We start from the raw sequence: 15,153 nt of genomic DNA on the forward strand, positions 1-15,153 counted from the left end.
GACATTAGTATTCCCCAGTCTTTTAAAAAGCCCTATTTTATGATCACTTGCTCCTCTTTTTATAGAAGTGTAGTTGGCATAGAATTAGGGCTGATAACTGCTGCTTGTGCATGAAATTTTAGGTATTTCTTTCTAGGGCCAGTTTTCCTGTTACTGGACAACTGCTAACTCGTAATGGTATGAGAGAATGTAATCAGCCTTGACCTTGAACACTGGCTGGGCTCCTGAACTCTTCAGGGAGCTCACTTATCTGGTTCTGTTTTCTCAACATCTTTCTCTGCTCCTTTCTCTCAGGATTGTGCCTCTTCTCCTGCTTGTACAGACTGCTTTCCAGCAGCATGGACACAAGAAGCATAGTAAGATGATGATAACCCACATAAGGCAGGCCCTTTGGAAAATAATTAGGTTTCAATTGGTAGTGAAATGATGTCTTGATTGTATGGGAAGTGCTTGGGAAGCAGAATGAAGTTGTCACTTAGAATATATTGGTAAGCTTAAAGCAAACATGTAGGGAATGAGTTGAATTTCTTCACAAAAAATAGGTGAAGTGAAAAAAAAGTTGTGCTTAGTAGTGAGCATCAATCGTATCTTAAACTCTTGTGCATTTACTTGCATTCTGCTCCATGTAATTTTTCGTAAAGGAAATATTACTTATGTAAGATGAGTAAATTGCAAATTTCTGAATTTGATGGTTGGAAATGAAATACATCTTATATTTTGAGGAAGTTCTTCAAACTATAAGATGGTCACAGATCACTGGCAGATACTCTGTAGCATTGGAGACACAAGACTAAGTCAGATTTTGGATTTTCTAATTATAGAGGAGCAGATTTTGTTAGAGGTACTATTATAAGAAATAAATGCCCGTGAGAAATGTTACCATGGCTTCTGATTCCTTGTAGCTCTTTAAGTTTGGTGGTAAACACAATGCATTTGGTCACTCTGGTTTTGATTTTATGCATTTATTTCATCTTTCTATTTCTGCTGTACCAGTTTCTGATACACCATATTTTAAACTCAAGGAAGAGTATGTAAATATGCTATCTTACTGTAGGTCAGGAGATACATTAGGAACTTTGACATTGTTCTATTTAATCGGAATGGGGAATACAGATGATTTGTTCATGTTTTTAAAGAGTTTATGGCTTTTAATTCAATGTATGTCAAATTCATTAAGATAATTCTGCAACTTAGTATAATTTGTAGAGGCTGACTTGAAAGACCTAGGATTTGATTCATTTGTTTATTCATTTAACCAATACTTAATGAATACTTACTGTTTACCAGGCACTTTTCTGTCTGCTGGGGCACAGTTGTAAACAAAACAGGCAAAAAGCACACCATCTTGGAGCTTCTGCACTTGCAATCCTTTCTTCCACCTCATCGGCTTTGAGCGCAGGGCCCTTGCTGCAGACTGGTGCGGCCGCGCAGGCGCTCCTGGCCCCGGCTTGCTGCCCTGCTGGGGCCTGGACGGTTGCTGCGCTTCCCTCCAAGCTCAGCTCTGCCTGTCTGCTCTCAGCGTTTCACTGTTACAGAGCCCGGGCGGCTTGTCTGCTGTTCACAATAGAGATTGAGGGAGTAGCCTTTTTAAACATGAACCTGATGTGATCTTTTCAACAATGGGGAAGTGAGACAAGCGACATTGTTTCATTTTATACTAATCTGCCTGTCCGATTAAACCTCCATTTGGTTATTTTGGAATCATAACTGTTGTTAGAAAATATAGCTTTAGGGATAGTTTCTTTTGTCATGATATATTAATTAGTCTCTGTGTGCAAATAGTAAAAAATAATTTTAATTGGTGATCAAACTCTTTAAGAATTTGGAAAGATTATTTTTATTTCTAAAACAAACTTTTCCTTGATTTAATTAAGCACATGAAAAAAATTTGGTGTTTCTTTCTCTTTTATGAACACTGTTTTCTGAATTTGATTTGATTCCTTGGGTCTCATTTGAGTAGCTTGTGAGTGCAGGATGAAAGTTTGGATTATGTATTTTATGATCTTGGAAACTTGGGAAATGATACAATGGTTTTTTTACTTTGGGTCACAGTGTCTAAAAGATTGATCAGTACCCTTGAAACTAATACAAGTTTTATGTCAACTGTATCTTATTTTTTTTTTTAAAGGTTGATAATGCCCTGGTTAATGCCTTTCTTTAGTAATGTTTTGATACTATGAAGTTTTCTGGTTAAAAAAAGGTAGAGGTATTTGAATTTATTGAAATGGTAAAAAGAAAGAATGTTGAATAAGTTAAAATTTTTCCAAACCAAAACACACAGCAAATGTCTAGTTTCTAAAACAGCTCCTTGCTGTGATGAAAAAAAAAAAATGTCTGGCTTGGGTAATTTTAAAGTACTTTTTATTTACCAAACATTTTTAAAACCGAATCACTTTATAATATATGGTGTTTTATATGTGCTTATTTTCCCCAGCCATTATTATGTTTCAGTGGATCTTAGGGTAAACTTGAGAGAAGGGTAGGACAGGTGCTGTCCTCATTTCACAAACAAGGAATCTGAGGCCTGCCAGTGGGACTGCACCAAGAAGTGCCGCTTGTGTTAGAGCTGAGGCTGGAAGGACCAGGTCTCACTCGGCTCCTGGTTGAGATGGAAAGGACAGCGAGCTGTGTAAAGGGGAACCATCACTCGATTTTTTCACAATTTTTTTGCTGCATGATGTCCAAATATAAATTAATGGTTCTTCCCCACTTTTTAAACTTTATGTGTACAACTTCAGATTTACAGAAGAGTTGCAAGAATGATAAATAATTTTTATATACACTTCATCGTGATTTCACTATGTAGTACATGTAATCATATTTGCTTTCCTATTCGCTTTGCAATTCACATGAATGACTGGTAAACCTTGTTTCTGAACATTTGGAGAGTAAATTGCAATTAATGCCTTTACTTCTAAATATTAACTGTATTTTCTGAAAACAGCCACAGTACAGGTATCAAAATCAGGAAGTTAATATTGATATAATGCAGTTGTCTGCAGACCTCCTTCAGATTTCACTAATTGTATCAGTTAAGTCTTGAGTAGAAACAAAACCTAAATCACATCACACTTGTCTCTCTAGTGTCCTTTAATCTGGAGCAGTTGGTTATTACTTTGTCTTTTATGACCTTTGATGATTGATGAGAATAGGCCTATTATTTTTAGAATTCCCTTAATATGGAATTGTCTTCTGATGCTTAATGATTAGTTTCAGGTTAGGCATTTTTGGCAGGAGTAATCCAAAAGTGATACTGTGTCCTCAGGAAGCACATGATGTGTCCCATTAATAAGGATGTTAACTTTTTTCTGCATGGTTTTTCTCTTGTAAAATGTCTTATTTTTCCTTTTGTAACAAATATTTCTTTAAAAAATTTTTTTTAAATTTTTTTCCATTTATTTTTATTAGTTAGAGGCTAATTACAATATTGTAGTGGTTTCTGCCATACATTGACATGAATCAGCCATGGATTTACATGTGTTCCCCATCCCTATCCCCCCCTCCCGCCTCCCTCTCCATCCCATCCCTCTGGGTCTTCCCAGTGTACCAGCCCTGAGCACTTGTCTCATGCATCAAATATTTCTTTAAAAAATGAATTAATTTATTTTTGGCCATGCTGCACAGCTTGCAGGATCTTAATTCCCTGATCAAGGATTGAACCTGTGCTCCCTGCAGTGGAAATGTGGAGTCCTAACCACTGAACTGTCAGGGAATTACCTGTAACAAATATCTTATGGGAAGTCATTTTTGAAACTATACAAATAGCTTGTTACTCATCAAACTTTCACCCTTTTTTTTTTTTTAAACCATCCAGCTCTTGCCTGAATCAGTACTCGGATGGTCATTTTCTGAGTCTATTGTTTATTATCAGCCTTCCACAGGAGCTTTTCCCTCTCCCCATTTGTGTATATATGCATATCAGTATGAATTCAAGGATTATTTTTTATTCATTGGGGTCTTTTGATGTCACAGCTCCTTCAAGCTGGCTCCTGTGTCTTCAACATGTACTCATCAGTTTTTGGGTATTCACTTTCTTGTATAATGTATTCCCACCCCAACTCTAGAATCAGCCATTTCTCTGAGGAACCTTAGTTTCTTTTGGTGGTTATTGAGCTAGAAATTGTGTATATGTCTGAACATGCTTTTATATATATATAAAATGTCAATATACAAGCAAATTTTTTTTGTCCATCTGCCTCTGTAAAATGCCATGAATTCATCCTGTCTGCAGTAACAGTCCAACACTGTTCACTGGTTTATTCTAGTCTTTCCCGTTTGCAAATTTGTAATTCCTTTCTCTGTAGTGAGAAAACACTAGTTTCTGTTGTCCACAATATATTTATGTATTGTTTGATCAACCCTAAAATACACAGAAAGTAGTTTCAGAATTGCTAAGCCATGTATCTCAAAACAAGCCTATTAACTAGAATTGAGTATTTGTTTGTTCATCTTTTTTAGCCTGAGGGTATATAGTCAAAATGCTGCGTTCAAATGTTGCTTGGTTAGTTTTTTCCCTCTTAATGTAGTCTTGCTATTCCTTTGAAATATAATTTGGCTTTTTTTTTTTCTGTTTGTATTCCATTTTTTCTCCATCCATTTGTATGTTTTAGTATGTAAAATATTAAATGTTAATCAACTAATCCTTCTTTACTTACTAGCTTTGGCATTATAACCATTTACGCTCTGGTTAAAAAAAACCAGCCATTTCCTTGGCATTCTTCAAATCAAATAAGCTAAAATTTAGAGATTTAGATAATGGAGAAGGTCTTAAGTGAAAGATGTTTCTAGTAACAGATTCTCAGTTCATAGGTGAAAGTATGTTAAAGCTTTCATTCTCTCTTCTTTTTTTTTTTAAATTTTTGGCTGCACTGTCTGACATGCAGAATCTTAGCTCCCCAACCAGGGTTTGAACCCTTGCACCCTTCAGGGGAAGCGTGAAATCTTAATCACTGGACTGTCAGGAAAGTCCCAACTTTGGTTTTCTCTTGAATGAAATCTCAATTCACAGGGTCAGTAGACTTTCTGTAGAGGGTCAGATGGTAAAAATTAGGTTTAATGGGCTGTTTAAGGTCTCTTTTGCATAATCTTGGTTTTTTCACAATTCTTTTAAAATGTAAAACCAGTCTTGGCCTGAGGGCCTACAGAAATGGGTCATGGGCCATACTTTTTATGGCCCTGCTTTAATCTGAAACCTGAGAACTTGGTCAATAGTATGCTATTTGCAAATCAGAATTATAATTGAGCCTTATAAGCCTTATTTTAACATCAAAAAGAGAAACAAAATACTTTTAAAAGCTGGCTTAGTGAAAATATTTATTCAACGTGGTTTTTTGAACATCTGCCACCACGTGCACACACTTATTCTAGGCTCTAGAGATGTAAGTGTACAAAACAGACCAAAAAAAAAAGCCTCCACCCTCATGGAATTTGTACTGTTTTTATGTGTGGGTGTGTACTGGAAATGCATGTTTGTTATTTTCCCACACGTAGTGACATTGAGCAACTAAATTTTTTTTCATATTAACTGCAGAGTGAGCATTCTTTCTTGAGAATGTGACAAAAAATGCAGCAAAGGGGGCAAACTTTCAAAAGCTTGGTTTATTTCTTCCTATCTCCCATTTATGATACTTTCATTATGTAGCTACACTGACTCATTAAAGGAAGAGAAGAGAAACCTCATTAACTGGGCACAGAACGCAGACCTCATTTACTGATAAGTACATGTGTATTCTCCTTGGCTCAGTGGTAGAGAATGCGACTGCCAGTGCAGGAGATGCAGGTTCAATCCCTGGGGCGGGAAGATCCCCTGGAGGAGGAAATGGCAACCCACTCTAGTATTCTTGCCTGGGAAACCTTATGGACAGAGGAGCCTCGTGGACTACAGTCCGTGGGACTGCAAAGAGTTGGACATGACTGAGCATTCATGTAAACATGTATGATGGACTCTTAAGAAAATACTGTTTAAAAGTATTACCCACAGTTGAGGGACTCTATGAAAGTAGTTGGCTTCTGTAGTTTTCTTGAAATAGGGAGGAAGTTTCCTGATAATGCTAATGTGCATTTACCTAATAAAAGCTTAAAAACTATATGCAGGTTATTTATCTTGTACCTGGCTAAATATCAACCCCTTTGAATAAAAATCACCAAAGTAAGGTTTTTTCCATATTGCATGTTAGTTATTGAAATGACTTCTTTCTCTGAGTAGTTTTTCTGTAAGCATTTAACAAGCCACTAAGTGCCCTCCATCTTTTAAATGCTTTATTGAGGTTTGTGTGTTAGTCGCTCAATCACGTCCAACTCTTTGCAACGCCATGGATTGGGGCCCTGCCGGGCTCCTCGGTCTGTGGGATTTTCCAGGCAAGAATACTGGAGTGGGTTGGCATTTCCTTCTCCAGGGGATCTTTCAGACTCCGGGATCTAATCTGGGTCTCCCACATTGCAGCCAGGCTCTTTACTGTCTGAGCCACTAGGGAAGATTATTGAGCTGTGGTTGTGACTGCTTTTGTAAGGATCCTTGGCATATTTGGCTTTTTTTTTTTAATATGCCAAGAAAAGTGATTTATATTTTTATAGCAATTCCTTTTATTGGCCAGAAGTTTCCCAATTCTTGTTCTCTTTCTGTCAGAGCACTTGGAACCTCTCATAGAGATCTATCTCTGCTTTGGTAGTTCAGATAGTTCAGTTCAGTTGCTGAGTCATGTCTGACTCTTTGCGACCCCATGGACTGCAGCACGCCAGGCCTCTCTCTCACCAACTCCTGGAGTTTACTCAAACTCATGTCCATTGAGTCGGTGATGCCATCCAACCGTCTCATCCTCTGTTGTGCCCTTCTCTCGCCTTCAGTCTCTGCCAGCATCAGGGTCTTTCTTTATAGTCCAACTCTCACATCCGTACATGACCACTGGAAAAACCATAGCCTTGACTAGATGGATCTTTGTTAGCAAAGTAATGTCTCTGCTTTTTAACATGCTGTCTAGGTTGGTCATAACTTTCCTTCCAAGGAGTAAGTGTCTTAATTTCATGGCTGCAGTCAGCATTTGCAGTGATTTTGGAGCCCCCAAAAATAAAGTCTGACACTGTTTCCACTGTTTCCCCATCTACTCTCCATGAAGTGATGGGACCAGATGCCATGATCTTAGTTTAAGCCAACTTTTTCATTCTCCTCTTTCACTTTCATCAAAAGGCTCTTCAGTTCTTCTTCACTCTCTGCCATAAAGTTGGTGTCATCTGCATATCTGAGGTTATTGATATTTCTCCCTGCAATCTTGATTCCAGCTTGTGCTTCATCCAGCCCAGCGTTTCTCATGATGTACTCTGCTTATAAGTTAAATAAGCAGGGTGACAATATACAGCCTTGACGTACTCCTTTTCCTATTTGGAACCAGTCTGTTGTTCCATGTCCAGTTCTAACTGTTGCTTCCTGACCTGCATACAGATTTCTCAAGAGGCAGGTCAGGTGGTCTGGTACTCCCATCTCTTGAAGTTTCCACAGTTTATTGTGATCCACACAAAGGATTTGGCATAGTCAATAAAGCAGAAATAGATGTTTTTATGGAACACTCTTGCTTTTTCAATGATCCAGCGGATGTTGGCAGTTTGATCTGTGGTTCCTCTGCCTTGTGTGAATCCAGCTTGAACATCTGGAAGTTCACAGTTCACGTATTGCTGAAGCCTGGCTTGGAGATTTTGAGCATTACTTTGCTACCGTGTAGGATGAGTGCAGTTGTGCAGTAGTTTGAGCATTCTTTGGCGTTGCCTTTCTTTGGGATTGGAATGAAAACTGACCTTTTCCAGTCCTGTGGCCGCTGCTGTTTTCCAAATTTGCTGGCATGTTGAGTGCAGCACTTTCCCAGCATCATCTTTTAGGACTTGAAATAGCTCAACTGGAATTCCATCACCTCCACTAGCTTTGTTCATAGTGATGCTTCCTAAGGCCCACTTGACTTCACATTCCAGGATGTCTGGCTGTAGGTGAGTGATCAACCATCGTGATTATCTGGGTCATGAAGATCTTTTTTGTGCAGTTCTTCTGTGTATTCTTGCCACCTCTTCTTAATATCTTCTGCTTCTGTTAGGTCCTTACCATTTCTGTCCTTTATTGAGGCCATCTTTGCATGAAATGTTACCTTGGTATATCTAATTTTCTTGAAGAGATCTCTAGTCTTTCCCATTCTGTTGTTTTCCTGTATTTCTTTGCACTGATCATTGAGGAATATTTCAGTATTCCTGCCTTGAGAAACCCATGAACAGTATGAAAAGGCTTTGGTAGTGATTACAAGAAAAAGGTTTGTGACCAACTTAGCTGAAGAGGATTAATATCCTAAAGAAGTTGCCCTAATGGAGGCTACCCCATTTTGCTAGTACAAAATTTCCCAATCAATACTTTGGTTGATTTGATCCTTTGCCAAATCAAAGGGTTAGCTATCTCAGACCTTTTAGAGCTGTTAAGCAGGGGGTAGTTCCAAATAATTCTATGAGTGCTTACTTTGTTTTGCTAGTCCTTCAAGATTGGAGGAGAAAGGGGTGACAGAGGATGAGATGGTTGGATGGCATCATCGATTGAATGGACTTGAGTTTGAGTAAACTCCAGGAGATCGTGAAGGACAGGGCAGCCTGGCATGCTGCAGTACATGGGGTTGCAGAGAGTCAGACATGACTGAGCAACAGAACAACAGGATTGTCACACTATTTTTTCATTCTGTTTTAATTATAGTGCAGTTTTCAAATTGCTAGAATATAGTAATAACCCATGAAGGTTCTAATGTAACAGCAACTAGTGGTTGGAAGGAATACTAGAAAATAGTTTTTGGTCCTTTGAGCTTTGTTGTTTATGCATATTTGCCATCTATCAGGCATTGCAGAGTGGTTCCCGGGTTAATTACATCTTTTTCTCAGCTCATATTTTAAAAGGGTTGGGGTTGTGAATGGATTATCACAAAGAATAAAGATAATATGATATGAATCCTATGATACAAAGAGTAGTGGTGTAGACAGTTTGTAGTATGTGCATACTATTCTCTGTATATAATGTCGTACAGAATATGAGACATGTATAAGGCAAAGGCAAGAGATCATTTTCAGGGAAATGGGTAAGGATCTTCTGATGAAGGGTCTTTGTATGTACTATGCCCAAGATTTCCTTTTTGATCAGAAGAGTGCGGAGATTCTAAAGGGTTTAAGGAAGAGTGTGGTGCCAGGGCTTGGAGGTACCGGCTAGATAAGATGACGTGGTCCAGTCACAGTCAGGGTGAATCAGGGTAGATAAGATGACGTGGTCCAGTCACAGTCAGGGTGAATCAGGAAGCTCAGAGCTTCTGAGGAGGAAGGTAATTTGGCAGGATGGGTCAGATGAGGGGGCATTGTTTCCCACCTAGAATAAAAGAATTGGGGCGGGGAGAATTGAAATCACCCATATATCTCAACCATGAAAGACTACTGGTTTGTTAAACACAGCAGTAGTTCCATGCCCCTGGACAATTTGATGTCATCAGGATGGAAACGGATATAGGTCAGGTACTTAAAGAATGGGCTAGAGATGGAGATTAGGGGGAGATGACAGAGAAAAAGGCTTAAGGCAAAATGTTGTAGAATCTTTTAGTCAGCTTTTGTTTGTTTTTTAGACGACCTTTTCTGTCATCTTGAGTTTGTGAATATAAGGACATCTTAAAGCAACTCTGCTTGGAATTTGCTTGATTTTAAATTCTGTTTATCCAAGCATCTGGTTCTTATATATAATTAAATGTTAAGTAGTGAATTATATGAACTAGAAGTAAAGATTTAAATTTTGTTCGATGAAATTTTATTAGAATTCCTTAACATTGAGCCTACTCGTATCATCAAGCATTTCATTAGCTCCTCTTGGTTACATAGTTTTTTTATTTTAACCCTGTCTACAATAACCAATTTATTGTGAGCTTGGAATTAGGATGAATTTAAGTGCTATGTTATTAGAAATAGAACCTAGTAAACTGAAGTTATTTTTATATATGTATGTGTTTGTTTGTACATTTTGTTTTCTCCCATGGAGAATCATTTCTGTTCTCTTTGATTTTTAAAAATAAATTAATTGTATTCATTTTTGGCTGTGCTGGGTCTTTGTTGCTGTGCACAGGCGTCCTCTAGTTGAAGCAGGGGGAAGCTGCTACTCTCCCTTCCGCTGCAGGGCTTCGCATTGTGGTGACTTCTCCGTTTGTGGAGGGCTCTAGGGCACCTGAGCTTCAGGAGTTGCAGTGTGGGCTCTTGAGCACGGGCTCGGTGATTGTGTTGCATGGATTTGGTTGCTCAACAACTTGTGGAATCTTCCTGGATCAGGGATAGAACCCACATACCCTGCATTGGCAGGTCTTGTCAACTGTACCACTAGGAAAGTCCTGTTCTCTTTGATTTTAGAATGATGTAGCTAGAGACCCTTGGCTTCCCAGGTGGCACAGTGGTAAAGAATTTGCCTGCCAATGCAGGAGACTCGGGTTCGATCCCTGAATTGGGAAGAGCCCCTGGAGGAGGAAATGATGATCCCCTCCAGTATTCTTGTCTGGAAAATTCCATGGACAGAGAAGCCTGGTGGGATACAGTCCACGCGGTTGCAGAGTCAGGCGGGACTGACAGACACAGCACCCAGCAGAGACCCTGACAGTCTTGTTGCACATTTGTAGTTATCAGTTCTATGACTGGGTTCCTTGTTAATGCTTCAACTTAATTTCCAGAAATTACAAGTTTTAGACTGGAAACACTTGTGATAGTATATCATTTAATAGATGGATGAAGAATCAAGACCCAAAGATGATGAAATTTGTTGAGTGTCAGCTTATGAGAGGCACATAGTTAGCAGCCAGATTAGAAGAAGTTTCTGCTCTCTGTCTTGGTTCATTGTTTTCACTTTTTCAGTAGAATTGTTTGAGTGAGATTTTTCTGTATGTTGTAGGTGGAGGCGGAATGGGAATTGGTGATTTGTAGTAAATTATTATCACATTATGCTGAACTTGGACCAGAATGAGGAACAAACACCTGGGCTCTGCTTTCCTGCTGATAGAATGAGATGCCATAGGAAACCTGCATTCCTTGGAAAAGATGTATTATACAGCAACACACAGTATACCCTCTGCAGAAAAGTGAAAAAAAACAAAAAACCAACAACCCTTTGAGTAACACACCTTGTACCTTCCTTGTAGAAGGATACAGTTACCCTGTAAGCCTCTATTGGTGGCATGTTTATGATTTTAATAGTGGTGGCTACTCTGTAACTTCTTTAATTTTTCACAGACTACTGTTTAGAAAGCTCCTGGTACCGTTATTTTAAAGCACAACAATGCTACAAAATCAATAATAGCTGCTTTCAAAGTAGAGTCAGACAGGACTGAAGCAACTCAGCCTAGCAAGAAAACTTTTTTTTTTTTTAAGAAATTCATCTGGGAACATTTAGTGTCATTGTGGATGTCTTTGTGGCCCTGGAAAGTATTTTAATATTGTAATATTTTGATAATGGATAAAAGTTTTGGAAAATATGAGCTATAAAGAGCTAGATTATACTCAACATATTTTCCAAGTTGGAGAAATACTTGAACAAGACTTCTGAATGTCAGACGCTAACAAAATACATACCATGATGTGTTTTGGACCAGTGTTATTATTGGTCTTAATTTATAAAAATTTTAGTGTTGTACTAAATCCAGCAAGGCTTTTAAGAGAATCAATTTTTAAGTAGTTAATAGTATAATTTTGCACCAGATTGTATTTAAAGTATGTGTGTCACATATATACATGTATATGTTTACCTTTATACCCACCCACACACATACATAGATGCCTATAGAAAATTCTGATAAGTACCAGTCAGCCTGTGAAAAGTGAAAGTGAAGTCACTCAGTCGTGTCCGACTCTTTGCGACCCCATGGACTGTAGCCTGCCAGGCTCCCCTGTCCATGGAATTTTCCAGGCAAGAGTACTGGAGTGGGTTGCCATTTTCCTCTCCAGGGGATCTTCCCAGCCCCGGAATCGAACCCCAGTCTCCCGCACTGCGGGCAGACCCTTTGCCGTCTGAGCCACCAGGGAAGCCCTAAGCAGTGGTTACTGCTCGAGAGAGAAGTGGGTGGATAGGGTGCAGTGAATGAGAGTTCTCAGTGTTTGGGATTTTTCACATTCCACATGTATCGCCATATTAGTTTTGTAATATTGCCTTCAAACCCAAAATACCATGAGTCTTAAGCTTTGGTGAGAAAGATGGAGTTGATCTGTGATAATGTTAATTGAGTTAGATCTTTTAGAGAAAGTGAGCTTCCATGTTAAGGGCTGGAAGACTTAACACTTAGCTGAACTTTGCTCAGTAGACATACGAGCTTCGTCGCGTGTGGTCCTCAGGCCTTCTTGGTCCTCAGTTCGGTGGACGCTGTTACATGGGGGCCTCCACAGTTGTCTCCCGTCAGCTCAGTGACCCAGTCGTGTGTGTCTAGTTGGTTGCTACCTGGTGGACTTGGCTTTATTTTGGAAACTGAATGTTGGGTTAGCCAGAGTAATTGGGTTTGAGACATGCTTCTGAAGCTTAATAGTAGTTTGAATTTAGTTAGGTCAGGTACCATAAGTTTATATATCTATGAAGCTGCAAAATGAGAATAATAAATACTAATCTTACTGGGCCATTCTGAAGCTAAAAGTGATATATAGTAAATATGATCATGCTTAAGAGTTGACAGCATGCCATAGAAGTGAAAAGTAATGTTTGTTATCTTTCTTCTTTATTATGCTGCTACCTAGCGCTCTTCCTCAGTCTTTGTATTCGTTGTTTGTATTTTACCCTAAGGCCTAGTGTGCTTTTGATCTACTTATTCTTTTTCTGATACTTAGTCTTGATTATTTATTCTTCATCGCTTCAACTCTTAGGTCTTCAGGAAAGACTGTGTTTTTTGCTTTTATGTTGTGGAATTCAGTCCCATATCTTCTCAGTACTGTGTGTACATGTGTATATAAAATGAGATCGTTATCCGCCAATCTAAACTTGTCTTTCTTCTAAAACTTACTTTTAGATCTCCTCTTTATGTTAGTAGTAAAAATACGTTCCTGACACTCAGACCTGAAAACTTGGATTTTTCATAGGTGCCTCTCTTTGATTTGTATCTTTTCACTTGTGAAATTCTATGAGTTATTTTTAAAAATACGATTTCTATCCTTCCCTTCCTCTTTATTCTTATTACGAATAAGTCCTCATCACTCCCTGCTTGGTTTAATTGGTTTTTAATTTGTTATTCTTTGTTCTCTTCAGTTCATACAGTAGAAGTACATTTTTTTAGATTACTAAATTAATCTCATTAAACAACTTAACTTTCAGTCACCTTGTATTTTGAGAAAGCTTCCAGGTTCCTTTGCCTTCAAGTGTACAGATTTTGTTTTCTTAATATACATATTTTACTGAAGTGTAATTGATTTACAGTGTTTCAAGTGCACAGCAAGGTGATTCAGTTATTCAAACTTACATTATTTTTAAAATTATTTTCTGTCATAGGTTATTACAAGATATTGACTGTATTTCCCTGTTTTATACAGTAAACCTTTGTTGCTTGTTGCATATCTGTTTTTTAATTAAAAATCTAGCATTCTACTCATACTAAGTCAGACAAGTAGAATCAAAATGTCATGATTTTTTTAGTTAGGCAAAAATTCATGTTTTCTTAAATACATATATTACACATATTTATATATCTGCATACAAAAGCTTTTCTACTACACTTGATAAAGGCTTGAGAAAGAACATAAAAAAAAAGGATTTGGAAAATATTGGAAAACTTAATGAAATGGGAGCACTGAATATGAAATAGAAAAAGTGAAACAAACTAGATAAAAGTAAAAGATGATCATACAGTCTAGTTGATTTTAAACATGACTGCTCATTAGAGACATCTGGAGCTCTGGAGAAAGCAATACCTGGACATTTGTATTTTTCAACAAATTTCAAGACAATTCTGGTATGCATCTGGATTTTAAAAAGTGATTACAGGTTTTTCTAGTAAATCATAGTTTTGGTGAATAGAGTTCTATAATTTTTCTGTTGACCAGTCATGATACAATGGTTTTAAGTAATAGTTACATAATCACAATAGTAAAAGATATTTATCAGTTTTCACAATCAATATCCAGACAAAAAATAAAAGATAATTATAGTTACAAGCCAGAATGGGAACATGATTAACTTAACAATGTAAAATAATTACATACAGGTTGGGGGAGGCGGTCAAGCAGAGTGATGTGATAAGTGGAAGAGCTTGTGCATGCTTAGATGCTCAGTGGTGTCTGACTCTTTGTGACCCCATGGATGTAGCTCGCCAGGCTCCTCCTCCAGGCAAGAATACTGGGGTGGGTTGCCATGCCCTCCTCCAGGGGATCTTCGCAACCCAGGGATCAAACCCAGGTCTCCCACATAGCAGTCAGATTCTTTTTACCGTCTGAGCCACCAGGGAAGCCCGTGGAAAGTGCACATGTGCATACTTTTCATTCACCCAGCCAGTCTACCTCTTTTGGTTGATGCGTTTAATCCATTTACCTTTAATTATTGATTTGTTATTGTTGTCCTTCAGTCACTCAGTCATGTTCCACTCTCTTCGACCACATGGGCTGCAGCACGCCAACCTTCCCTGTCCTTCACTGTCTCCCAGAACTTGCTCAAACTCATGTCCATTGAGTCTGTGATGCCATCCAACCATCTCATCCTCTGTCGTCCCCTTCTCCTACCTTAACTCTTTCGTAACATCAGGGTCTTTCCCAGTGAATCAGCTCTTAGCATCAGGTGGCCAAAGTATTGGAGCTTCAGCCTCAGCCTCAACATCAGTTCTTTCAGTGAATATTCAGGATTGATTTCATTTAGGATTGGCTGGTTTGATCTCCTTTCAGTCGAAGGGACTCTCAAGAGTCTTCTCCCAACACCATGGTACAAAAGCATCAATTCTTCAGTGCTCAACTTTCTTTATGGTTCAACTCTGACATTCATACATAATTACTGGAAAAACCATGACTTTGACTAGATGGACGTTGTCTGCAAAGTAATGTGTCTGCTTCTTCATACGCTGTCTAGGTTGGCCATAGCTTTTCTTTCAAGGAGCAAGCAAGCGTCTTTCATTTCATGGCTGGAGTCGTCATCTGTAGTGATTTTGGAGCCCAAGAAAATAAAGT

At 38.4% G+C, this 15,153-nt stretch overlaps 1 protein-coding gene across 6 annotated transcripts in view; it reads left to right on the plus strand.

Annotated features, from left to right (window-relative positions):
• The window catches only part of SCAF8 (SR-related CTD associated factor 8), a 210,148-nt gene that overhangs the window by 6,196 nt on the left and 188,799 nt on the right, over positions 1–15,153 (plus strand). Inside the window, exon 2 of one of the 6 annotated variants that reach the window (XM_061130257.1) lies at positions 295–356. The exons of the other annotated variants lie outside the window; for them this stretch is intronic. Within the exon in view, the coding sequence (XP_060986240.1) occupies positions 339–356 (18 nt within the window). The 5' untranslated portion in view covers positions 295–338. The remainder of the gene's footprint in view (positions 1–294; positions 357–15,153) is intronic. 6 annotated transcript variants of the gene reach the window in all.

The sequence above is a fragment of the Dama dama genome, chromosome 26, assembly GCF_033118175.1.
Source record: "Dama dama isolate Ldn47 chromosome 26, ASM3311817v1, whole genome shotgun sequence".
NCBI lineage: Eukaryota > Metazoa > Chordata > Mammalia > Artiodactyla > Cervidae > Dama > Dama dama.